The sequence below is a fragment of the Melopsittacus undulatus genome, chromosome 6, assembly GCF_012275295.1.
Source record: "Melopsittacus undulatus isolate bMelUnd1 chromosome 6, bMelUnd1.mat.Z, whole genome shotgun sequence".
Lineage (NCBI taxonomy): Eukaryota > Metazoa > Chordata > Aves > Psittaciformes > Psittaculidae > Melopsittacus > Melopsittacus undulatus.
In genome coordinates, this window is record NC_047532.1 from 62,099,924 (window position 1) to 62,127,089 (window position 27,166).

Consider the following 27,166-nt stretch of genomic DNA (forward strand, 5'->3'; position numbering starts at 1 on the left):
TCCTTCCCAAAAAGCAATTTCAAGCTGTCAGGATGCTTAGGGGAGGGAAGGTGCCTGCAGGCCCTGTGGAAGCCACCAGCTCTTACACAGCCACCACAGGTGAGCCCACAAGGCACAGGCCCACCCTATGCCAGACTGACCCAGTGCCATACTAGGGAGAGGGTTACTGCAGCCTCAAGGGCCAGCACCCAATTTCAGCCTTTGTTTTGTAAGTAAATAACAGGTAACCTTAGCTCTCTCCTGAGAAGAAAGACAGAAGGGGAAGCCAGCAAAAGAAAAACCCATAAGGTACTCATTTTCTTACTGTACCCAAGGGTCCATAGGCAATCTTGAGGGAACAGAACAAGGCCACACGGTAATCCTGCTAGAAGCAGGGAGAAGGCAGACTGAGGTAAGACAGAGCTCAGGAAGGAAAAGGGTCTCAGGGCCCAGTTTAAATGATACCCTGGGCTGTGGGTTGTGAGGGTCCAGGTGATGGTGGTAAGGGTGCACTAGTGCTCTCTGCCGACCAGGCCTGTTGGTGGGTGCTGCATAAATCATGTAGGCCAAAGGATTAATAAAAGGAATAAAAGCTGCTTGAAGAATTTAATCAGGAGTAAGGTATGTCTAGGTCTAGGATTTATATCCAGTGAAGGATCTTGCAAACTAATGTGCATTGTGCTGATAAGGCTGCTTGTGCAGACCTTCACAGATTGTCTTTATATGGGCAAAAATGATACAGGGGAAACACAAATATTCCCAGATACTGTAAAACAAGAAGTAATAAAAGAAATTGGAGGGTTCAGCTTGCTTGGAATAAAGATGTTTTAATAATGGAATGTTAGTTAATTAATAGCAAAATTATTTAGAGGCTGAAAAGAGTGACTTTTGGAAAGTAGTTCTTGGACAGCATGTTTCCAAAAACCATTTTTCCCTTTTACTTTTCTCTTCCAAAAACAAACAAATAAGGAACAAAAATAATGCTGCACATTTTTAGAACAGTTCTGAACTGAATCTTGGTTCTGTAAAGTTGTTTTTTCCACTGATGTTATGTATTACTCAATTTTTCAGTTTTGTTAAAGATGAGAAAGTCTAATAACCCACTGAAAGACTAATTTTCTGTTTCAGACAGATCCAAGAGAGGAAATCAAAGAAATTTAATCAAAAAGCTTAAGGTTTCACCAAAATTCAACAGTTCAGAAATACACTGAATTTAGAGAGTTTGAATAGGTTCAAGGATGCAACCATATTTTAGAGTTATCCAGTTTTAATCTGCTTCTGTTGTACAATGGGGCAAAAAGATCTCAGGATACGGGTATTGTTTATAGAAGATTTGAGCACTCCAAATGAGGTAGTCTTTTAATGATACTGGTTTAGTGGTAAATTGTGACTTGGAGAACTGCCTGATTTGGGTCCATCCACTGCAGTGGACTGCACAGCAGTATTTTAAAATCTGTGTTTTGAACCATTAATTACTGTGTATTTAGTGTCCTGTTAGTGCTGTTACAGGTCAAGTAGCTGAAAAAAATTAATTCACTTGGTGAGACTCTAATGTTTTATGTGGAAAGCACTCCTGGGCAAACAAACTTTAATAGTTTGTAATGAACAGCAACAGCTCTGCTTTCTTAATCTGCTCCAGCCAGATTCACAAATATATATATAGCTGTCCAATGATTTGATTATTAAGAACAGTTTAGACAAAATGTGGTAGGAAATTACTTCAGCTAATGCAGTTATAGCTTGTCTATATAACTGCATATGCCATAAGCAAGGCATCCTCAAATAAAAAAAAGCATGAAAGCAGTAGCTCCTTTAAGACTGATATTTGGAGCCTCAGTGCAGCAACATTTTAGATCAAATGTGCTAGCAGGCACATAAAAGGCACACAGTCCCCTTCATGTACTTTACAGTGTCTATTTAGCTTTCTTTTCTGTGGCCCACTCTTTCTTATAAAGTCAAAAATTACTCTGCTGGACAGTCAGAAAATAAAATGAGAGGTATTGTCTAGCTAGCACATGTGGCTGCAGCCCGAGCACTAAATATTCACTTCTAAGCTGGAAAGTTGGTTACTTTCTGAACATGTCTTACTGTCCCTACCAACACTCCATTCATAGCTCTTTGTTGGGATGGGATATGTATTTGTTTGAAGAAGTTAATTATCGTCTGTGAATCGAACAGAAATCATGAACCTGTATATATTTATAACTTCAGGCAAAACAGCAATCTCTCTCTTGGCTTTCCTGAAGTTGTATTTTGTTTTGCTGGTTTCAGAATATTGAGCAACATTTTGTTATTTTGCTAAATAATTATTCCTGGAAAATTCTTGTTGCAGATTGTTCTCTGTTGCACCTCAGTTGTGGGAGCAAAAAGCATGTGGCAAAACAAGCTACTTGATCGTTTTACTCCCAGGCAAGTCCAAATCCTTCAATGAAAATTATGAAATAAGGATTCTTAGGATGACAAATAGAAAGCTACCTATCTTTCCTAGTGACTGCTTATATTTTCAGGCTGATAATCATTTCTTAGCTTGTCCTTCCCCTTATTATTTATTTGCTACATGCAGCAGTCTCGAAAATTCAAAAGGCTGTGCATCAGTTCAGACTTAGAAATCTGTATTGAAGTGTGTAACTGAAGTGCAGAAAGGAAGCATACCTAACTTATTTTCTAGAAGTAAAATAATTATTTGCAGTATTTTTATTCTCTGTTAAAGTCCAATTTGAAAAGGGGGCAAACTGGAAAATAGCACTGATTTTTGTCACACTAGATCAGACCTTCAGTCTAGCCCTCTACTCCTAGCAATAGCAAATACCAGAAATATCAAAGAATGCTTGCTTACAATTCCATTTCCAAAAACAGAAGCACACTTGAGCCAGAAATGAGTGCAGTAAAAGATCTATAATTTCTAATATTATCGTATTAGTTAACATTAGGATTGCTAGTAGTAGGTATTGTTTCTTATGATAAAATAGATTTGTAAAGGAGAATGCTGTTATAGTAATGTGCAAGCCATGAATTCAACAATTGCAGTAGATTTTTTTTCTAGATATTATAGGAAAAGCTGGCAAAATAATCTGTACACATAGATGTTTCAAGACCTACATTTTTTTGGTCCAAAGCTATAAAAACTAAAAAAGAAAAAAAAATATAAAAGTATAAACTAATAACATAAAAACTACTCAAAAAATGTTTTACTGTAAGGTAGTATCAAACCAAAAACTATGACAACTGCCTCTGCTAGCACATGTAAGCATGGCGAGTTGCTTCCTGTAGGTTTGAGTGACTTAAATAAATATGAAAATACTGGTTATCTGAAGGCAAGACAAGGATATGTATATAGGTATGTGTCAAGATAAGTCTGTGTCAAGTAAGAAGTGCAGAAGAATTGCTCAACATTGCAGAATAACTGAATAAAGTCTTCAACACTATGGTAGCTTCTGGAAATTCCAGTATAATTTGTGTCCTGTATTTCGGTGAAGGAGGAAGAAATATTTTGAAGTCAATTTAATGCATGTGCCAGGTGCTTGGATTAGCAGCTTTGAAGAATAAAGTCCAAAGTACAGAGCAGCATGGCTGTCCTATATATTCTGTCTCATTCTGAAGGTTATGCTTTCTTTAGAGGCAAGAGAGTAATTCAATCTCCATGTTCAGCTCCTGGCTGAAAGCCCATGGAATCAGAGAGAGAATTTTCACCACTTTCAGTGAGCTGTGGTTTCAGCCTTCTGTCATTTGACTTTGTCCTGCAAGCCATTTCTCTTCAGTAATTCTGAATAAGACGCTCCAAGACTGCACAATCTTGATTTGTTTTTCAAGACCAGGAGTGCAAAGAAATGCTGCATCTAGATATGGATATGTGTCCACTAGAACGACCCTCAATACATTTCTCAACAATACTGAAAAACTAAATTTGTCTTTAATTCTCTCAGATCTTGGCTGAAATTATTCCTTTCTTTCTCATTTAATTCTGCCTTTCCAACCTGTTTTCTCTCTGCAGGAGACAGTTCTTTATCTTTCAAAAAATTTTTTATTTTTTCTTAAAGGTAAAGAACTAATGCAACTAGTCAAGTCAATCAGAGCACAATGTACAGACCTATCTCCAAACAAAGAAAAGTGTTGTTAAGAAAAATCAAACCTTAATGTCTAACCTGTAAGTATTCAACTGGGGGGAAGGAACTTACTAAAGAATGCAGTGACTTACAAAAGAAAAATTACAGTACATGCTTTTTTTTCTTGGCCTTAAACACCACCAAGTTCTTTACTGATTTGAATAATTAATGTTTGTAATATTTTCCTATGGACAACAGGGGTAAACCACATTATTGCTGTAACACGAATAATTGCTTTCCTACATTTACTTACTTTCTGCAGTAATAAATACACATAAGGCTTGGTGTAAGAATTTCACAATATACTTACATTTCTGATCAAGCTGATTTGAATTAAGTCCAACATGCTAACCTTTTTCAATAGAACTTTACAACAGACTATAAAACTGTTGTTTAAACAATGCTTCCCATAATTGCCACCAATAAATGATACCTTTTATTGCCGTTAGAACTCTCTTGGTTATCGGTTTCCAGAGATGACTGCAGCAATCTGTACGTAACTTTGTGTTATGTTAGTAAGTGTATGGTTTTCTTTTTAGAGTTCAGAAACTGTAAAAGTTTAAGAAAACATGCAAAATGCTGAGAATACACGCAAGTGAAATATTTAATGTCCATCATTCATAAAAGTTACATTGTTTACATAGGGTTCATTAGTATATAATAAAAATGTAATCTTAATGAAAGATTTTCTGGCAAGTCTTTTATATGTTAATTTGTTTAACATACCTTTGGCTATACAGCTAAATAGGAATATATTTAAAAAAATCTTTCTGCAAATACTTGCTTAACAGTTACAAAACCTCATTATTAAGAATTGGTTATTGTTACACACTTGTTTGTTGGCTTGTAAAAAATCATCTGTGATTTGGACTGGGAAACTTAGGACCAACTTCTTGTAACATACTTGCATAGTGACAATGTAAACAGCTTAGGGATCCATAAATTATATCCTTGTACTCTAAAAGTGATTGAGGATTTTACATACTGTACTGTATCCTTTATGTTTTCTTATAATGATGAAGAATTTGAGGATTGTTTTCTTGTTGATGCTGATGGGAATTTTTTTTTAACACATCAGTTTTATAGGAGAAGTCTAAAAAATTAAAAAGTTAACACGAAAGGAAGTAATTTTACACTGTGCAACAGTATTGCTACCTCATTCATTTTGATTTTAGATATATATGACATTGGAACTGCACTGTACTGCTTCTTTTGAAAAGAAAAGTTTAAATTAGTTAAAACAATTAGCTATGTGTTTACATAAATTTAACTATGTTTGCATCAAACAAAATGTTTATTAATGAAAGCTATTATACAAGAAACAGCAAAGAGAAATTCATCATACAGAAATGTACACTATATGTGACAGATGGAAAAGTGCATGCAGATTTGTCTCATTAAAAAAAATAAATTCAGAAACAATAGGACTAAAGTTACTGAATTTGATTTCTATGGTCTCAAATGAGTGAAAAGCTCTCTTTGAATTTACAAAAGTCCATTTAACAGATATGACTAGTACACATTAGCAAGCAAGTGGAATGAATGCACTCAGATTTTATTTTACAAGTACTTGTGCTTGACAAATGTGATTTTTTTTTCTAAAGAAAAGTTTTCTTCAAATATGGACTGGGTAGATTGCTGCCAGGTTGCTCTGGTTTTATACATAATTCCTCTAAATTTGTTTTTAATACCACACCATTTGTTGAAGCCTTCATTTTTTTTAGACACCATGAAATAACATGTTTTGTTAACATTCAGGAAATGACATCAAGTCTTTTCTTTTTATTTTTTGGCTCAATAGATTTTTAAATGTATGATTATCATAACCTAATATTGTCTTTGTCTTCACTGCAGTGGATTTCCGATCAAACTTTTCCCCTTCTTTTAATACTTTAGGGAATTTTCAAACGTCGGGATGTTTGGCTGTAATGCCCCATGATTTGTTCTCCCTGAAAGAAATCATAGTGACAATTTATTAAACTACAGAGCAACCTGGCTTTTCGGGGTCTGCAATTCTATTTTGTGTTCAATATACCTAGCATTAAATCTTGACTCATTTCATTATATTATTTAGGTTATATTTTTCATGCAATTACTTTAGCTGCTAGCTTTTCTGGCTTTTTTTAGAACTCTTAAGGCAGGGTTTCAGTATCAAATCAGTGGGGCATTACTTCGCATGTTCAAAAAAGGAGGTTAAAAGGCTAAAATCTAAATTGCACCAGCACTAGCATATACATTGAATATGAAGAAATTGAAAACCTAAGAAGGAACCATATTTAAAAATATTTAAAAGGCCGTGTTTCCATGTTTAAATACCAGTTGTTCATAGGTACCATAAAAGCAAAGAGACGCACTGGTACATGTAGACTTTAAATTAAAAGGAATAAAAAGAAACAAACAAAACAAACCAAACAAAAAAAACTGATGGGAAATAAAACTCCTTAGATTCAAAATGGTTTATTCACACAAATTTAATAGGATATATCACAATTGTTTGGTCCATAAATATTTAGGGGAAATAGTTTCTATACAATGCATTTATCAATAAACAAAGAAACATGGACAATTTTGCTAGACCACTTACTGTACTATAAACACGAAGCTCAATATATAAGATTATTGGATTTATCAACTATATCTGAAAGAGTGCACAACTGCTTTCTATGACATGTTTGTCCCCTCTAACAGGATACACCATAAAAAGAGTTTCAGAAATAAGAGGTAAAACAGTACAAAACTAGTGAGGTGTCAAAAGGGCTTAAAACAGTTAATTTAACAAACAACACATATATCCTGATTTTTCACAAACTTACTCCCAAGGTATATCATAAGGCACATAGTAGAACTGAGTTTTAATTAGTCTACTTAATAAAGTAGATCTCTAGTACCATATATTGTTCTGTCAAAGAACAAAATTTATAAGTATCAATATTTTTACCTGTAAAAGTGTATTAATAAAGATCTCAGCCTTACCAAGGTTGTTTGGTCTGGTTAGTGGTAAATGCCCATAAGGTAATAGAAATAGGAAAAGTCAAGATTTAATATCCGTAGAAGATGATAACCATACTTGCTAAATATATAATGGCAAACACACCTTTCTTCTATTACAGTGTTAACATCTCTTCCATCATCTTTTTTTAAAAAATAAGCTACTTTTCTGTGCTAATTTTCTAAAAACCCTGAGCAAAAATTACAATAATGCACTTTAATGTGGGCAGTGAACTGTCAATATGTAACCACACATTTATACAGCCAAAAAGGACACCTTTAAAATATATTAAATAGCCACTTTGACCACCAAAAAAGAGGTTTGATGGTGTCTAAAAAGTGGAATATATGTGCAAAGTTATTCTTAACAATCCACTAAAAGCAAGACATAGATCTTGACTGATTTTTGTTCGGTTCTGTTTCTGAGACTCTCCACAATCTAATTGGTGTTCAACTACAATGAAAGGATACAAATGAACATTCACCACTGCCCAGACCATTCAGACTTTTAGCTTAAATAAAATTAAAAAAAAAGAAAGATCACTATTGTAAACTAAGAAATGTATTCAGATCAGCATCCACAAGGCTTCTGAGTTTATCTGCTTTTAAATTATTTGCTGCCAATTCCCATTTTTGTAAGAATTTTTGCTTTTTTTTCTGTAATACAGAGTTTAAAAAGTTAAAGTATATGTTTGAGATATTAATGAACAAAAGATTTTAAGTTCATATGTTAAACATAGTGTCTGATACAATCTTAGGAAACATCTAAAGTAAATTCAAAATAGTAATGTATAAATTGTACTGAAATAATTTTCCTTAAACGTCTTATTAAATTATATTTTGCTTATTTCCATTTTCCCTGAAAAAATGTATGACATCAAAAACTCACTTAGCACACATGCACACTTCTTCTGGGAAATTATTTATGTGCTCGGTAAAGTAGGTGGGCAACCTCCTGTTTCTTTAATGGTACAGTATCAAGGCAGTAGTGAACTGCTCTAATTTTTTTTCATTCCAAATCAGAGCTGCTTGACAAAGATGAAAACCCCTCCCTATGCAATATTTCGGATCAGTAGGACTCATCACTTGAGCTGTTATTCTGCTGTCATTACTTTTAACATATATAGGAGTGGGCTCATATTATATCCAGTGTTTTCTGGATCTTGCCTCCTTACCTTGTCCTTGTACAGGACACAACTTTGGAAGCCAACAGCCTGAGCCTGCCATCCTCACCCACATGCACTCTCATCACTGGGTCTCTCTCTCCAAACCCTCCACTCAGGCACAGCTTTCAGTGGTGGCCAAGGACATTCCAGCTGGGTGAAGAACTGGCAGAGGAGAATTTATCTATCCCAGTAAGAATCCCCAGTGCTCAGGAAGGATCAGGCTTGTAACTAGTGCCTTAGAAAAAAGCACTGCACTTCCAGTCTGACTATTTCAATGAGAACTTTAATTCATTTTGTATTTATTTTTCAACATTTGAAAACTTTAGATGTGTTATAAAAATTAAGTAAAATTTGGGGTTCTTAAATACTGTAAGTGAACATTCAATCCTGAAGCAGCATTTTTTGGCTACAATTAAACTGATTCTTATCTGATTATCAAGGAGGGAAGAGACTTTTTTTAAGTGGCAATACTCTTTTTTTTCAAGGTACTGGAAATAAGTAACATACAATTCTAAGAGGCACTTATTAGAATGCTTCATAACCTTCTCTTCAGTTATTTGACGAACTTAAAAAATTTGAGTACAATTTAACAACAATAAATGTTCATTTATTATAGCAATATATTATTTCAAACTCACTTGCCAAGTGGCTGCAGATGCTACACATGAAGCTGCTTATTTTCCCAAATATTTTGTGGGTTTGTTATTAAAAAAAAAAGGCTTGAAAATAATAATAATAATATAATAATAATAATGAAGAGTAAGAATTAAAAAAAAAAATAAACCAAACTGAAATGTTAGAAAAGGTTCGTTAAGGTAGTTTGTGAGGGGCTCCCGGATTCGTGGCTGTCCAAGTTAGAGGTCACTGATGTCACTACAGTGATAGTGGGATTGGTCAGGTCTGTTAAAGTGGTCGCAGTGCCGGGTGGAGTGAGTGCGCCGCTGTCTGCTGAGGGCGGTGCCGGTAGTGAGGTGCCGTCAGCTTTATCGACACCCCCATTCTCCTGCCGCAAAAGGTTCCTTCTGAATTTGGCTCTTGCGTTTTGAAACCAAACCTGCAAACCAATCCCAATTGATTTCTTTACCGATGCTTGCTTTGTTTTGTTATTTCTTTTTGTCTTTGTTCTTGCTTTTAAGTAATTTTTGGTGCTTGTTCATGTGTGGCAAATAGACTAAGTCACTCTATAGCTTCACTTGTTACTGGTGATATTGACTCCTTCACAGACAGGACCCTGCATACAAGGCCCAGTGCTACAGGTGCTCACTGGAACGTTGCAGCCCAGTGTGCAGACCTCATAGAGCAGCCTTAAGAAAAGATCTGCTCATTCACTCACCCAAGGAAAGCGACTTTCTTGATGTCCATTCTTGGCTTGGGTACGTTTGGGGTCGAGACACATAAAGATTGAGGCAAAGGGTGAATGAGCAGATTTTTGCCAAGGCTGAAAGTTTGCCTTGATCATTTTAAAAGACCAAAGAGGAAAGAGGGGTAATTACAACATCCCTATCATACAGATTGTTGATACAGGTCACCTAGTCTCTCTGTTTTGTAAGGTTCACTGAAAATGTTTTTAGGCAACATGTAACACAGACAAGGAATTGCAGCTAATAGATTCTCCTTCTTCCTCAATTGCTGCCCTTCTTTGGTACTCTGTGTATAACATACACATTGCTTTAACTTCACTGAGATAGCACACATTGTATAGGGATGTTTTTATAGTGTAAATTTCTAGGCTGTCCTTCACAGAGAAGTGACATTTTCCTATGTATGCCCTTAATGGTAACAGTTGTCTAACAGGCACTGAGAGAAGGAGCCAGCTGGTCATGGAGGATCATATTGGCCAAAGCTTCCTTCCTACATATCAGGGGATCTGCTCACTGAGGGGCCATATTAACTATTTCAGGGGAGCCCAAAGGCTTCACCAGTGTGTATAAATTTGGTATATCTTCTACCTCTGCCCTTAATAAGGTCACCACTGAGAGACTACAGATCCCAGGAATACTACTGGGTCAGTAGACTCTTGAGACAGTTCCCTAATGTTGAGGATGCAACTAATTGCAACTCACATTGTAGTATTTGGCTGCCTTGATACGGTAGGGCATGCATTTGGCACATATGGCATATTTGGCACATACGCCTCCACACACCCACTAGGGACACACCTAGTGGAAGTATTTCTACATATATCACTATCATTACACATAAGGGAAATGCTATTGACTGGCAGGCGTAGGGGAAAATTCTGTCAAGCCTATGATGTGGCATCTTACCTGCAGAACTCTCTTAGTCAGCCCTGTTTTCTGGGCAAGCTGCTTGAGGTCCTTGGCATCTGGGTTGTGGTTGATAGCAAAGTAGGACTTCATGGTACGAAGCTGGTGGTGTTTGAAGGAGGTGCGCATGCGCTTTGTCTTCTGGGATGGGGGATAAGGCTGCTGGTCTCTGTCCAGGTGATCTGCCTCATTCTCATTACAACCTGTTCAATAAATAATATGAAACCAGGAGTTAGTGGCCATGCATCAGGTAGGATAAATGATAGAGGCAAAAATCTTGAGTCACATACTGTTTGGAAGAAAAGAAACAAGCAAAAAAGGAAGGCAGAAAAGAAGGAAGCAAGCAAGCAAACAAGTAAAATAAGGAAACAAGTGAGGAAGAGCTAAGATGGTGCAAGAATAAGTAAAGACGTGGTAATTAAATGAGACAAAAAAAAGATCCAGAAGATTATATTTTGCTATTCTTAAACACACCATGTCCCCCCAGCCTGTACCTGCTAAAGGCAAACTTAGAAAGTTCTCCCTCCTTTGGCATTTTGTTTTCAAACAAGGCTTTTTTCCTGTGGTGATAGTTTTGCTTTGGGCATTCAAAGAGTTATTTGAAATCTCATTCAGATTTTGAAATCTCACTCATAGAAACACTCTTAGCTTGAGAGAACAATGAAGTTCAAACCAGCATTTTGAATGTTCCTGAGCTTTTCCCCCACATCACAAGCACCTATAAAAAGAGATGTACAGCAGGAAAGTTTGTTATGACAGTTCCTCCAGAAAGCATAAAATCTGGAAGATTTTGCTGATAAAATAAATGCTCTTGGACTGTGCCTGGGAGTTTATATGAACTGCTCAAAGGCTTTCATCTGTAAAACATGTCTAGAAAGCAGTTGCATCAAGGCTTGATTCAGTTCCCCAATCTCAACCCCAATGAGCAATAGCACTTAGCTGGTACTGATTTAAGATGTTTCCATAAGCAACCAACTAGTGGCTCAAAACTTGAAAAGAGTTTTCCTTCTTTCCCTGATTCGGGATTTCAAAAGTGTCTATGAAAGATGGATTTGTTTCAGATTACACTTTGGTGGGTGTGAATTGTATACAAGAGTTATTCAGGGACCATGGCATCATTGCTTCTTATGAGGGAAAGAAATTGCAGTACTGGCAAAAAAATAAAAAATCAGACATCTGTATTTTTCTTTTCTGCTCTAAAAAAACAAAAACCTGTTATCAATGCACAAGAATTGACAAGATCTTGTATCTTTATAAAAGTATAAGGATAGCTCAGTCACAGAGGAGAGAATTAATGGTGTCATCATTGGAGGGAATATTAATTAAAGAGCAGCTAATTAAAAATGTTCCAGAATGTCTGTAAACTAGAGCAAGTTCCATTAGTTGCCCATTTAAATTCTTCAACTGCTTTCCAACAGTTATTGGATTATTTACTAGGCCTAGTTGATCCTTAGTTCTAAAAGAAAAGAAAAAGAAAGAGAAGGAGAAAGAGTGAAAGCACCCAATACAGAGAGACTGATGTTGACAGGGCTAAAAACAGAGGCAAAGCAATCTGAAACTAGGAGAAAATAAAAAGCTTCTTGAAGGTGGCGGAGAAAATAAAAAGCTTCTTGAAGGTGTTTTCTCTTTTGAATTATAAGACAAGTCAACATGAACAGATGCTGGTAAATCAGTGCTCTGACAGAAAATCAGGTGAATATTTAATTATAGCTAGATTTACTTCTAGCCCTGTTAAGAAGTGTATCTGCACTTTCAAACAAAGTAAGCTGACACTTCTGAAAATACCACTAGTTGAAAGTTGCTTTAAAAACAATTTCAGACTAGATTTGGGTTGTATTTACTACTTGTTTCCACAAGCAATCACACTGCATTCAATCAAACTATACGTGGGCTGTAACTTTTAGCTGACATAAATTAGAGTACCAGAATTCAGTGCTTGGGTTTTACTTCAGAGACTTGCAAGCTGTTTGCTTGTATGGTTTTTCTTGGGTCTCTCAAGTTTACAGCAGCAATGCAAACTTCTTTGGGTTCCTCTGTCCTGATTACTGCCTTTGTTTCTGTGATGTACTTTTTTGTCTGTGATCTACTTTAGCTTTCATTTTCAAGAGAAAATAGAAAGAGGGCTCCTCGTTTATAAAACAATTGTCTGACTCTGTTTTACATGGGTGAAACAGTCTTATGCGGTTTGGCCACAACATAGAGCAGATTTTTACATTGTTACCTGAATAACTAAGGAAAAGCAAAAACCAATGCAAAGCTAATTTCTTTTCAGTGGATTTGGGGGGTTAATTTTGCTTTGGAAAGAGCTAGAACAGTTTTCTTTTTTATTGCCAACAGTTCTTCAAGTGAACTCCTCATAGTTTTACTCACACACACACACATATATATATAGTGAAATAACGTAAACAGCTCTTTGAGCAACAGCTGTGTAAAATATTTTCCTAGGGAAATCTTCTTCACCATCTCATTTCTATATCCTGTGAGCTGTAAGTCAACACGGTTTCCCTCAAAATACATATAAATTCTATGATATAAGAGGTAATATAGAGAAAGCCTTCAATGTTTTAAGTACTTTTGAATAGTTTGTCCCATTTTTCACATTAACTCCAGACAGCTCACAAGTATGAATGGCTTTTACCTCATAACATTTTGAGTTATTTACTGTTGTGTTTCTACTTTACAACCAAGGAGCTGAGAAGCAAAAATTAAACTACTAAACAAAATACAGAAGAGAAAAGCTGTTGCAGATCTAACAGCAGAATCTGATTTGCCTTTCTGGCCTTGTGCTCAGCTGCCCTGAAAACAATGTTCTCACAAACCTGAGCAGGGTACTGCCAGGCCGCTGGTGAATGAATACACGTGTTTATGCGCAGCTTGGTGAAGTTGTTAGCCTAACCAGCTCCGTTTTTAAAGGTCGGACTCCTTTCCAACGGCTTGTCACATCGATATGGGCACCCTGGGCTGTGACCAGTTCGGTAAACCCAGTAAACCTAGGCTTGGGTTTACTGAGGAAATTAAACTGACGGTTCTCACCAAATACTGAGAAATAAGAGTAAACTTTAGCCGTCACTAAGAAGTTGCCAACTCCGAGGCGGAGCGCAGCCTCCTGGCCCGTGTGTGCTTTAGCGCGGATGCACGGGACAGGGCTGCGCCGGTGTCCCTAGAGTCTCCTGTCCGAACAAGGGAGGCCGCGGGGACCAGGGCCCGGGAGACGAGAATCGCTCCGCTGAGCGCCCCGCCGGCTGCCAACCGGCCCGCTGTGCCGGGGCCGCGGAGGAAAAGGACCGAGCTGCGAGAAGGAGGGGATCCGGCTCCGGATCCTGCCCCTCTTCTCCCTCTGAAGGCGGCAGTCAGGGGTCCAACATTTAATTTTCTGTGGACTGATTGCCCTTTGTAAATGATTACGTGCATGAGCAGTTACTGAGTCACAGGGCAGAGAAAGAAAACTGCGTGTAGGACAGTGACTGCCAATTATTAAGACCTTTTTTATATATATTTTTTTTTCTTTCAAGAAGCGATTTCATCTACTGAACTCATTTTATAACTGTTACAGATTCGTTTTACTCCCACTGGATTTGGAGCGCAGTAGGTCAATGGGCTGGAGTAGTTCTCGCCGGATGTACAGTTTGGCTGCAAACTGTATTTTCTCGTGACCATGTGTCAACCCTGGCCATTTTTAGATAATACTTAAAAATAATAACAATAATCACGGCTCTAACAGATCAAATGTCTCCGCCATCTAGCCTGCGTCCAAAGCAACACACTGCTTTTTTTCTCTCCGTTGCCCCGAGGGTAGTGAGCTGTATTTTCATAACGAGTAGTGCCTCTTAATCTCTTTTGGAGTCAGAGGCACATCTTATATGCCCCTTGTTGTACAGAAGGGGAGTTTTAAGACTAACACACAAAAGCTATGACGGCTTTTGCATGTTATGTCTCTCTGGAGTCCTGACCTGAAGTTTAAGGGGTGTTTTATCATATCCACAACTTTTCATTTTCCCCCTAAATTTTGGTCCTAATTCTAACGGAATTTACAGGGACAATTTAGTCCCTCCTAACATGTCCATCTCGGGATAGGGGGAATTGGAGTGGTGGGGTGCGGGTCAGACATAGCACAGAGTGAACAGGCTGGAAATGCACCGCTCAGAGCCAGGACTGAACGAATCCTGAATCCTGGCTGCGCTGCGGGTTCCCTTTGCTTTAGCAGCTTTCAGGATTGATTGGAAACCGCTCTATAGCCAGGGATTCCAATGTCATCTTCAATTAACAAGAAACAATTAGCGCAGTGATTACCCTTGCTCCAAGGTCTCAGAACCAGAGATGAAATGGCCTTGCAGAGCCGCCCGGTTCCCAGCTGCAGCCCGTTCCGCGGGCAGCCCCGAGTTGCTGCTGGGAGGGGAGAGAATGCGGGGGAGGGTCGCTTAGGAATCTCAGTGGTGGCCGGTTGAACTTGGGTGGAGGAGAGAGACCTCCGGATCGAAAGCGGTGCACTTTTATCGACCTGCGCTGCTTGGAAGGGGAGGGAGGCCCTGACTGATCCTCTCACGGCTTCTCGGAGGGGCCAGCGCTCCACCGCTGCCCAGAGAGGTGCTCCGGGGTCGGAGCTCCCCGGCTCCCGCTTCATAGGGAAGGGCCCTGCACCACCCTGACTTCCCACACCCTTCTTTACTCCTTACCGTCCATGGGGAGCCTGCGTTTCGCTAACGCAATGTTTGGAGTCGGTAGCTTGTTAATACGGATTTCCCCTTACTGCTTTCGGCTTCCATCTAATTAAACGCCACTTAAACTGCTTAACCATACCTGCACCCCTTTACCTCTGGTCCCTAACACTGTGTGTTTAGACACGTTTTGGGTACTTCAGTAACTGAAGTTAGGGAAGATATTTAATACAGGGCAACAATTGCTCCTTTCCTACCTTTGAGAGAGCAGAAAAAAAAAGTATCCTTAATTACATTTGTTAGGGCTTAGTTACAGCGAACAACACTCGTTGGCCTCTTGTACAGTTTGCTCGTTTATGTGCCAGTAAAACAGAATCATTCAGCCTGAAGAGTTAGTTCTTATAAATTAGTTATCTGCGTGGAACTGTGTGCATACTGCATTGGCTTTGTAGGAGCCATGTACTATAACTTTTAACTTATTTTCTTTTTTTCTGATCCATTTGGGTACCTCAAATTCGAGATCTAACTGGTGAAGTACTTTTCAATAACACTAAAATACAAATATTCATAACAGTATATCTGAAGTTCTTTTAGAGCAAGGGAGTTGTGGGTTTGGAGCTGGGATTTTTTTCTTTTTTTTTTTTTTTTGTCATTAGCATGGGAAGTGGCTAACTTCGGGTGTTTGACATTAATAAGCAAAGACAGCCTTTGAGGAGGGCTGCTGTTAGCTTTCCTGCGAACGCTCCAGCCCTCAGAGGGCTGTTTGTTTGATTTTCCAATGGTTAAGCAGGATCTGGCCTGGCTGAGTTTATCGCGCACTGCCTAGCTAAGGGGAAGCCCGAAAACGCCCTTTTCGGGGAGTGGGAGGGAGACTCGGCGTGTGTTTCCCACCTGAGTTGTAGGTGACGATGTCCACTCCCAAGGCAGGACTCTTTCGTTTCCTTGGCCTGCCTTTCTGGACCGTGCCTGCGCCGTTGAAGTAGGGCAGGGCCAGCCCTCCACTCTTGGCAGCCAGCTCGGTGTAGCTCAGCTGGGGGGGATATTCTCCTTGCAAAAGGGACTCAAAGTGGGCCCTGCAATAAACCAGGTTGTCCTTCATGCCAAAGTGATCGCCCGTGGTCAGAGTCTTGTTGCAGGTGGTGCAGGTGAAGCAGCTCAGGTGATAAACAGACTCCCTGGCTCTCATGACCATTTCAGAGGCTGAGATCCCAAGGTGGCAGCGGGCACATCTCTGCACAGAGAACCTTCTGAAGGAAACAGGAAAGTGGGTATCACCTAGAAAGGCGACGGCAGACCTCGCCCTGAGCCGCCCGCCTTTCCCCCGGCAGCCGGAGTCTCGCCCTCCCATTTCGGAATGACACTTAGTGCGGGCCACAGTCCGCGGCCGCCTGCTGCCGGCTCTCCTGCAGGTGGGAAATACCACTGGGGAGTCAGCACTGGGGTCCCAGGGGAAGCGCATTCCTCCTTCTGCCAAGCTGATTATGTTCTCTTAGGACTTTTGCAAGAGCCCTCCCGCTGCTCCTGCGCATGGAGGAACGCGGAGGGGGAGAAACGAATCCCCCCTCTCCCGGCATCCGTGTAAAGAAGGGCAGCCGGGAAAGCGGTAACGTACACATGGAACGACTGACCGGTCCCGCGGCCCGGCTGCTTGGCAGTACAGCTGCGGGGCTGTGCAGGGGGCCGCGCGCTCAGCCGCTGCTGCCGCTTCCCCCTGGCCCTCTTCCCGGCAGCGGAAAGAGTAGCAGATTACTGGAGCAGATAAACTTCTGCTGGGTTTTACCCTGGCATTTGCGGAGGGAGAACGCAGACCAGCGGGAGACCCGGGTCCTCTCCTGCGTCTGTTTGTGTACCGGTACACACGCTCACTCGGCGTGTCGCCTGTGGATCCGTTCAGGTTTTGAACGCGCGAGAATTTTTGGAAGGGATACGTTTACGGGATTTATCGCTGACCACGAAAAGATACATTTAAAAGCCCGTATGGATTAAAAAGCTTTTCGGTTTACAATGCTTTTTGAGGGGACGTGCTTTTGAACCTGTGGGGACTTATTGCTGTACCTGTAGTAATCCTCCTTGCAGTAAATACTGCCGTCCTTGGCAAAGCAGGTGAGTTCTGACTCCAAAGCCAGTTTACATTCACAGCACTTAAGACACCTGAGGTGCCATTGTTTGTCAACAGCCAGCAGGTAATATCTGTCTGAGATCTTTCCTCCACAACCAGCACACAAAGCAGGCTTCTCAGGGCTCATTGGGGGCATGTTCTGCAAAACAACCACACCACAAGGAGATGAGAGAGGGAGAAGGACAAGCGGACAGCCCGAGCTGGGCACGCGGCCGGTACAGGGAGACTGATCGCTCACTGGGACCGACGGCCCTCTCCCGGCGGGAAGTTTGAGGGGAAGCCGGGACCATCCCCGCTAGGGAACCGTTTACCGCGATTCAGCTTTCGTGTTTATCTCATTACACCTCTCCTAGCGATCTAATGTCATTTCAATATGCGAAGACAGCTGATTAGGCCTCAGGAAGAAAAGTAGAGCCCATTCTTTCCTGAGGTACCGAAGTTAAAGCCTGTAGTTTCCCCCTTACTTTGACGTTTTAGTGTTAGAGCACTCCCCAAGAAAGGCATTTTAAAGTAGAAAAATACCGGTTTGCTGCACCAAAACTTTATGGCAGAGGATGCAGGCTTGCCTCGACTTTCCAGTAAATTTTCAGCCGCGCTTAAAAGACCCAAAAACTCCGTCTCCAGAGCAAGGCAATCCATTTAAAACAAGAGTAACAGAAAAGGGACAGGTGGATGGTGTAAAGAGTGACGGACAACACTCTCTCCACAGGGACGTGGGCACAGGCTGGTCTCAGCTAAACCTAGCGTGTTTTCATCAGGAAACTTCTTCAAGTTCCCGTTAATCTGCTCCCCACGAGGAGTGTCGCTCGGGACAAAGGGAGACGGAGGGACGGACGAGACAAAAGCTCTGCCGGGAAACCCGGAGCAGCGTTTGCTGATAAACAGGAGAGGGGAAAAAAACCCGAAATCTTGTTCTAAAGTCGCAACTTGTTTAAAAGGGGCAACTCCGCAATCGTTTCTCAATCTGAAGCTGTTCGTCGCCCCTCTTTTCTCTTATCCTTTTTTTTTTCCCCAGCAATTGGAAAGGCGAGTTAAATTTACATTGCAAATCCTCGTATAACAAAGCGGGAGTTTATTTAAGAGAAGGGGGGAAAGACCCTATGGCTCAAAGCCTCAAAGCAGTTTTCCAGGCCGTTACTTTGTGTGCAGGGCCTTGTGCGCTATCTGCGGAAGCCCTACAAGTTGGAAAAAAAAGAGATCTCGCTTTGCACAAAACACAGCGTGACACTAGGTTTCTCCAGCATCCCGTTAGTACATTTGTGGAGACTTTGGTCCTTTGAGTAAGAAAAGAATGTTTCTGTTAAGCAAGGTGGTCGGCGTGCATAACATTCAGAGAGCGGTGCCTCTTTGGATCAATCCCACATTTCGGACTAAAAATGGTTATGACAAGTAAGCGGTCGCGGTTTGCGGTTTAATTTGGGAGGTGAGAGGAGTGAGAAAAAAAGTACAGTACACCTCCGAGCCGGAGCCCTCTCGGGCAGGCAGTGCGGCCGCAGCGAGCAGAGCAGGGGCAGGGGCTGAAAAACCGCCCCGGTTACGAGCTAAAAAGCTTTCCTCCCGTTACCCCAGAGAGCACACGCAAAGCATCGATTACACACGTGTAACTGGGCCTGGCAGCACGGCTCCCGGCACTACGGTGGGTGTACAGGGAGCCCCGAGAGGATTTCTGCAAGAGAGGAATAGGAGGGAAGGGCAGAGAGAAGCATCTCCTTTCTCTTCCCCAAAGCTAGAGGTTCCCTTCAAAGGGTGCCAGCTCCTTTCTTACCGTTTCTCGGCCGTTCATTTGTCCCCCTTTGGCAAGGCGGGACTCGGTCTTGGATCTCCTCTCCATCTCCTCCATGATTCCTTGGATGTGGCCTCCGGAGATCCCGTGGAAGAGCATGGCTGGGGGACGGAAAGGACAAGTATTTTCTTCTGCTCTGCACCCCACTATTTCCATATACAGACCCCAGAGTCTTTAGATCATCCAAAATGTTTACACCGAGGCGCACAGCGCAGGGAGGGAGGTTGCAATAAGAGCTTCTCTTTGCACAAGCACCGAGGGCTTCCTGAAGATGTGCAGAAAACAAACAAGGGGAGGGGAGGAAATGTAATAATAATTAATTTTAAAAATAAAATAATAAAAGCGAGCTAAAGGATCTGATACTGTTCTGCAGAGCTGGGGATCCTGACTGGAGAGACTTGGACCTAGGGCAGTAGAATCGGTCGGGAAAGGATATAGTTTTGAATACAAAGAAAGCAAAAAGAAATGCTATTTTCAGCAGTCCCCGGTTGCTTTAAAGTTCCCAGTGCCTGTAGGTTGGATTTGGGACTGCTGCTTTCCGGAGCTCTGTCCAATTTGTTAAGAGCCTAAAGCCAGCCCATTTTTGATAATTTAGTAGGAGGAGTTCTCTCCCTTGAGCTGCCACTGATTTTTATTCAGACAACAAAGACCTGTCATACTCCTCTCAACCCCTAGTGATGGGCAAGCAGTGACAAACATTACAAGTGGTCTGTGGGTGGGGTGGGGTTTTTACCTCCCCCAAACACGGAGTCCCGCGAGTTGGCGGCGCCTGCCGAGGGGCAGGGTGGCCCGGGGGCCCCGCGCCGATCAGAGCTGGGGGAGGCTCCGCTTTAAGGCCCCTCGGGCTGGCACCGACCGCTGCTCCTGATTCCGTCGCGGGGAGGGGAGAGGGAAGAGAAGCGCCGCTGTGGGGCAGCCGCAGCCGGACGGAGCGGCCAGACTGCTGCTCGCTCCCCGCGTCCCGGCCCGGGCAGCCGCGGTCAGGAGGGACTGCGGCCGCCTTCTTTGGAGGCCGGAGAGCAAAGCCCGCCCAGCTCCAGGGATGATAGAACGCTTACCCGGGCTTTACCCACCTTGCTGCTGCCGGGGAGGGCCAATCCCGCGGGACCCGCCAGTACCGGCAGCAGGACCTCCGGTCCTCTCCGGGGGCTGCCCCGACGTGGGGGGCGGCTTGGTACGGGAGCTTTCTGGCGGAGCTGTCTCCCTGCCCGCTCCCCGGCTGCGGGCTGCGAGCGCTCATTGTGTGCGGGGGACCCAGCGATACATTCCTTCCCGACTAATCTCTTTCTCTGTTCCCCCTCCCCTTCTTTCTCCTTTTCCTACTTACTTTTCACACCACTCTTCTTTGCTTTTCCCTGGAACAGCTGCCGGCTGTTTCCTGACACCTCGATCCTTACTGAAGGATCTTCCTGGCGGCAGTTCTTCGCTCCCCTTACCCTGGGGGACGTTCCACACCGAACCCGAGCGCGACTAGTGAAAGAACTACCCCAGCCCCCACTTCCTTTCCAAAGCATCCCAGAGACATCCTCAGGGGCTCCTCGAGTCACCTCTTCCATGTAACCCAAGATTCAGGCAGCCAGTTTCCTCCTTTCTCTTTCCCCCTAAGTAGCTAAAATTAATGTTATTTGCAGATTGAATGTTGCTACATTCTGCCGAGTGCCAGAATACAGCTCATAAAACACAGTTTCACACAAAGATGAAGTCAATCAAGTGAAGCTTATGCTCGGATATTTTTCCTCTGTTGGCACACTAGACCCTGGACAGCAGGGCTGCTATTTACTGTAAGTAATGTAATTAGCCCTTTTGGATGGAAATCAATGTGTTGTGTATGTGTGTGTGTTTTAATAAGAGAGTAATAGCTATAAAACCAAGGAGACTCAAAGGGGTAAGGGAATCTCCTTTAAAACGGGTAGATCCCTCCACCAGCCATAGTCTCCTGCAGAGCACTCCCGGTCTGGAATAAAAAAGGAAAAGGGAAAGAAAAAAAAAAAAAAAAGAGGGAGTATGGGAGAGAGAACAGAAAATCTGTGTGTGGGGAAGGAGGAGGGGAAATAGGCTTTCCTTGGAGAAAACAAGTCAATTAGCACAACAAGCCATCAGGAAAAAATGAACAAGGTGATTCGATCCGGGATACGGGAGCTGTTCGCTAAGGATCCTCCCTTTCTCGTCACCCTTCCGAGGTGCTCCGAGAGACGGGAGAAGCCATTTCCCCCCCGCCCCTCCCGAGTCCCGCGGGGGCAGCGGGAGAGCAGCCGCAGCCGGCCCGGGACGGCGGGGACGGAAGAGGCGGTGCTGGGGGAGCGACACACGGGGACGCCTGTTGGAGAAGGGCTTGCTGTCCGCAAACCCTGCTTCCACAGTCGTGTGCCTACCTGGCATATGGAGTTGTGTCGGCGGCTGTCGACAGAGGTGAAAAACCCCTCACCTAGAGACGAGTTTATTCCTGATAGCTTCAGTAGAACCCTTCTTCTCTCCTGGCACGTTCGGGTTTGGTTTCATTTATTTCCCTTTCAATTAAATATTCCTGTATTCCCGTCCAGGTATTTTGTCAGGGGTTACTCGCGCTGCCTGAGCTCCGGGCTGCTCCTCAGTGCTGGCTCCGCAAGTCCGACTGTGCCCGCGTTGAGAGAGCCAACCGCGTGTGCCTGGCGGAGCTACCGCCGACACCCTGCCTCCCCCCCGCCACCCCTCGTACTCCCCTCCGCCGCTCCTGGCCGCGACCGTGTCCCTGCCGCGCTGAGGATGGTCAAACTCATCGCGCCCTCTGGGAGCGGGGGGAGGAGGAGTTTGGGGGAGCCCCTTGGCGGGCACTGGGCCCAGCTCCCTCCTTGCAGCTAAAGCCGGGGCAGCTCGTCCCGGAGCGCACACCGATCCTGTCTCTTTCCGCCTCTCTGCAGTTTGCTGTCTCGGGCTTTCCGAGATGCTGTTCGCAGGTGCAGCGCCAAAGCGTTCATCCAAGCCCGAGACACCAAAGCCACTGCTTGTTAAATTCCCGTCCCTACCTTAGCTCGACGGCTCCGTTAGGAATAATATGGCAGATTCATAACCAAAGTCCGAAATGACTGAACTTACTCCGGTTGGGCACACTTAATTAATCAGAGGGTCCTTTCTTTCTGCTCCACCAGGTACGGTTAGGGATATGCTACTAGCTACTGCTGCTCCAGTACCTGAGGCCAGGGCTTTCCCAGACGTTTTCTGATCCTAATGTTGGCAAACCACTTCTTACCTAAAGGGACACGGAAAGTTTATTGCTAGCATCAAACGTGACTTCTCTGTTTTCAAAAGGCATGTAGGAGATCAAGGTAAATCTATTTCAATGTTCCTGAGCTCTCCTTCCTCGCGTCAAACGGGAACGTCTCTGCTCCAAAGCAGGCTGGTAGCGAAAGGTTGCCGCTGCGGCGCAGGGGTCTCTACACGGGTTTGCTTGTTTGCTTGGGGAGGGAAAAGAACAGCTCACAAAGAACACGACAGGGAATCTGAAATCCAAATCGACCGGTTTATCCCTTATGAATCCGTCTGCATTAGCACTTCGCCTCTGAAACGTAGGTTCTCATTGCAGGGTGCTTTAACCCCATTCTGCCGCAGCGTTTTGGGAAGGATACCTGATGTGCAATTTTCAGAGCGTTTTAGTAACATGACAGGCGCTCTAGGCTTTTCCTTTCTGTGAGGCCGTACTCGGACTCCCCAGCTAACGAGGATGAGGGGGAACAAACACATCACTGTTGGGATTCCCACAGGTAAAGCGTCTGCCTCTCCGGCTGCCGCCCTGCCCGGAGCCGTTTCCACCTTCGTAATTAGCGTGTGTCCTGTGTGGATTTCAGCATGCGGTCACTGAGATCCGCTTTGCGATACAGCCCTTATTCTTCCTGGCCACGGGCTACACTCTAAAGCCTATTACAGCGTGAACGAGCTTGCGTTTAGTTCTGAGGATTTAGGACAAGGTCTACATGCAAATTAATAATTGACCAACAGTAATTAGAAGGAAGGGGAGGGCATTAAGGCTGGGGGGGGTTGGGGGCGTGGGGGGATGGTGAGGATGGGGATGTTCTTTGAGCCGAAATGGTGTGGATTTAGTCCATCCTAAATGAGGCCATCGCTTGTCCCGGGCTGCATGCGCCGGGTCAGCAGCCTCCTGCCCCTTAAGGGCAGCGGAACTTCACACGTCTCCGTCAGGTACCTGAACTTCTCAAGACACTTCCAGTTTAATTATTTCCAGAAATTTAAAGCTCGTAGTAATAACAGCAACAAGATTACGGTCCTGTTGCCTGCGAGTCGCGTAGTTAAAGCCAGGTCTATTTTTAAAACCCAACTATTTTCTGCTCTGCGAGCTTGTGGCGAAGTACAGTGCTATTACTGATCACCCTCATCTCTTTGTGAAGTCCGCGGCTAGTACGAGCAATCTAGACACAAAGAAGGGAAATCTGAATAGAGTTACGTCTCTCGGCGGGGGCATCAAAAGTAGTTAACGTCGTTTTCAGCATTTAAATGGATTGGGGGGGGGGGTGGTTGTTGTTTGGTTTTGTTTTGGTTGCTTTTTTTTTCATTTTAAATCCGGCATTATTTAGAATTCCACATCTTTATCCTGTCCTGAGCCTTCCTGAGTGTACCGCAGGTCAACTTTGGGACTCCCGTGCTAGGAAGGCGGGGAGGGCCAGTACACTGCCGCCCCTCTCCCCCCGTGCGGCACGAGTAACACTAGCCCGGGACATCTTGAACCTTAAGGATCATCGAACTGAAAACCCCAAACCTCCAACATGCTTGTACCTCCCGGTAATCTGAAAACATCTAAAATAATCCACGTATTCATTTGCTTAAGGAGATGATATTTAAACAATAAACAATTAGGTGCTTTGCATAGTAATCCTAGACACATAGCAAAGTGCTGTGACTGACCGCAAACAAGTGAGCACACGGCCAGAAGAAAGCGGGAGAGGCGGATTGTTGTCTAACACGGAACTGTTCACAGCCCAGGACCTCAGAATTATTAGCTTCTTACTAGTCTGATATTAACCGTAACAGTGTTTGCTCTCCGGTTGTAAAGGAGCCATTGGAAACTATCATATTCTGATGCTTTTGAAAAGGACTCCCTTACAGTAGGCTCTATTCACAGAGAGGTGAAAGGAGCCACTCCATTAAAAAATAATACTTAAATTTAAAAAAGCTAAAAAGAAAAAATATATTAAGAAGACAGAAAAAAACCCAGTCTTTTTTCTTTTTATTTTTCCTTTCTTCTCTTTTCTTTTTTCCTCTTCCCCCCCCCCCCCCTTGAGCTGAATGGCTCAGACTTCCTAGGCTGCTATTTCTCTAGACGAAAACACAGATACACCAAATGCTGTCTGCGAATACACCTGGGGAAACAACCGTTCTGTGCTGTTCAAGAAAAAAAAAACCCAAACCCAACGAGTCACCACGCCAAAGAAACACCCCGCAAATGACACCCGTGAGCTCCAAATAGCTGCATCGCTAGCAAAAGCTCATGCAGAAGCTTACCTTGAGACTTTAGAAGCTTCTTCCAAAATTGTACCCTCCTTAATGAATGGTGAGGGATGGGTTTTGGATGGAGAAGAGACGCAATGATCTAGCCAGTAGATGGAGATTGTTCCATGTTCCTAGCAGAGGATCCCTATGTTAATTAAAATAAACGAGCTGCTTGGTGCAAAGACACCCCCCGCCCCCCCGCTCCCCTCTATAGCCTCTCATATAGAATTGACGTGGTTTTCTAACCTCTGACCTCTCACATACATTTATACCTGCCTTTTATTTTCTGTTTGTTTCGAAATCTTTTCCCAAATCCAAATAGATAAATAAGGAAGAAGAATGAATGAAAGCAAAAATTAATCCCATCTCTCAGTTTTGGCTGGTTTGATGGATTTTCTTGATTAGCTGTCTCAGCTCCTCAGTAATCAGGTGAGGTGTTAATGGGGAGCTGGTTGTAAATAAAACTAATAAAGCAAAGAACATATTAGGAAATTTAAAAAAAGAAGAGGACTGAGAGGCTGCTAAAAATATTGCAGCTAGCTGAGCGTTCCCCCATCATGTCGTTTTTTTCGTTCTGTGCTTATTCACAGCTGAGCAGCAAACCCCGTGTTGTTGCCATCTTGCCACATTTTTTTTCCTTTCTAATCGCACTGATACAGCCATGGACTGCATCAACCCTTCCCACTTTCATAAAAAGCCTCTCAAATGGAGTCGCTAAACAGCAAACTTCAGCCTGATCTGATGTGATATGATATACGGATTCATGGAGCAACCTCGCTTTGCCAAACCCGATGAAACTGTGAGTTGTCATGCAATACTACGCAGTCAAACCTGGGGTAATTGTAAAAGTGAACCCAATTTAACCCATTAGAATAAAATCAGATGCCAAGATGAATCGGAATCATTGCTTCTTAGGTGACAGTACTGATGACAATTGATCCACCGGCTGAAAACAATAGAAAAATAGAGAGTCGGGTGTCATTTCTTGTGCTCGGAGACTCCCTCCTCAGGGAGGGGCGGGGGGAACACGCCGGAGCCGGCGGTGAGGCGGGACCTGGACTACAGCAGTTCTCGGGGGGGCTGTGGCGGGGCAGCTCTCGCAGGAAGGGGCTTACGTCAAGGGCCAGGTGGCCGGGGAGCTCCTTCTGGAGCTGGAACACAAGATGACTCCGCGTTTTGGTTTTGTTTGCCTGTTTCTCTTAACTCCTGTGACAGTTTCAGTTCTTCTCCCCTGAGCCATGTGACCCTGAGGTCTACATGGCCGGCTTGGCAATCTATTAGAAGATGATAAAAAAAAAAGGCAGGCAAGGGATGCTAATGGCCTTCCGTGGAGCGGGTCAGGGAGCGTAGACCCGGCGATGTGCGGAGAGGGCTGGGCTCCGCTCCCTGCCGAGGTGCTCACCGCCGGGAGGGCGGGGGTCCGGCCGGACGCCCCGGGGCAGGGCGGCCGGGCCCCGCTGGCCGCCGGCTCTGCAGGCAGACAGAAGTTGGGCATGGCCGGGTCACAGCGCGGTGTCACTGGGAGCAGCTCTCTCCGCCCCGGGCTCCGCCGCGGGGGAGGACCCAAAGAAGCACCGCTCCCGCCCTCCCGCGGGCAGGGCCTGGAGGGCAGCGGAGGGGGGGGGGGGGGCGGCACTGCTAACGGGGACGTGGGCTGGAGCGCAGGCAGGCCAGCTGACAGCAGCTCCCTTGGAGAGCCCAGCCAGGGAGGCGGCGGGCGGGGGGTAGCACTGCTGGCAGAGAACTGAAAAGCGGCAGTATCTCCCTGCGGGAGGAGTGGGTTTGGGGCAGGTGAGTGGCAGCTCTGAGCACGCAGTGTTTGCTTTGCCGGCTCCGGGGCCGCGCAAGTCCGTCTTGTTCCCATGGTCTAGATCGCGAGCACTTTCACAATAAGTTTTACATGAAATCCGCTGTCGAGCAGGAAGTTTAAAGCCATTCCAGGCAAAAGCGGGAGCACCGTCGGGCAAGATTAGCTGAACCCATCGGTCTGTGCCCGGGCTGGGAGGTGGCTTACCGCGCAATGAGAGTGAGGTGCCTTCATGGGACTTGCTCTCTTCTTAGTTTCCCTGAGACAGCAGCCGACATCCGCGCCAAGGTACAAGAGTAATAATTACTATTGTCATCATATTCACCACGATTGTTATTGCTGCTACTTTGCCGGCGGGTGCCGGGGCCCGGGGAGTTGGGGAGCCCGGCCCGGCTGGGCAGAGCAGTCGTTGACTCTTCCTTGCTCTTCCGCTTACTCTCGAAAGCGCATAAAATATTTTTTTCCCTAATTACCGGTGCTCTAATGGGAGCAGGAGGCAGAGGAATATGCAAGGCTTATAATAAGACACCTGCTGCGTCGCGCCTAACTATTGTCATGCTTTATGTCATTATTACTGCCGTGGCGGCGACATAGGCGGACATGGCGTTACACATTCCCCACCTTGCAGCACGGCCGGGAGCGGAGGCCGAGCAGTGGCAGGGAGAGCGGTAGCCAGTGGTCCTTCAGCCAGTGACCGGCGCTCGGTTCCGGCGCATAGAGAAGGGACGCGCCAGCGGCACTTAGCAGTGGGGCTGGGCTCAGCCTGCATCCCCGGGGTGCACAGCTCACAGGGTGCCTTTATAGTTGTCCCTCCCAGCCAT

The 27,166-nt window shown here is 44.1% G+C and overlaps 1 protein-coding gene across 4 annotated transcripts; it reads right to left on the bottom strand.

Moving 5' to 3' along the window:
- Positions 1 to 4,668: 4,668 nt before the first annotated feature.
- On the bottom strand, positions 4,669 to 27,150 carry LHX9 (LIM homeobox 9). 4 transcript variants are annotated; one of them, XM_005140960.2, is made up of 6 exons: positions 19,465 to 19,567; positions 19,043 to 19,161; positions 17,214 to 17,416; positions 16,050 to 16,405; positions 10,504 to 10,706; positions 4,669 to 9,290 (listed from the first exon to the last, which is right to left on the bottom strand). In XM_005140960.2, exons 2-6 carry the CDS (start codon positions 19,157 to 19,159, stop codon positions 9,033 to 9,035), a joined length of 1,137 nt encoding a protein of 378 aa, XP_005141017.1. In that variant the 5' UTR covers positions 19,160 to 19,161; positions 19,465 to 19,567; the 3' UTR covers positions 4,669 to 9,032. The 4 variants fall into 4 exon arrangements, with proteins under 4 accessions (XP_005141017.1, XP_005141019.1, XP_005141020.1 ...); XM_005140963.4 differs by lacking the exon at positions 19,465 to 19,567 and adding an exon at positions 27,135 to 27,150 and having other exon boundaries at positions 8,915 to 9,290; XM_005140961.4 differs by lacking the exon at positions 19,465 to 19,567 and adding an exon at positions 24,551 to 24,630 and having other exon boundaries at positions 8,915 to 9,290.
- Positions 27,151 to 27,166: the final 16 nt, after the last annotated feature.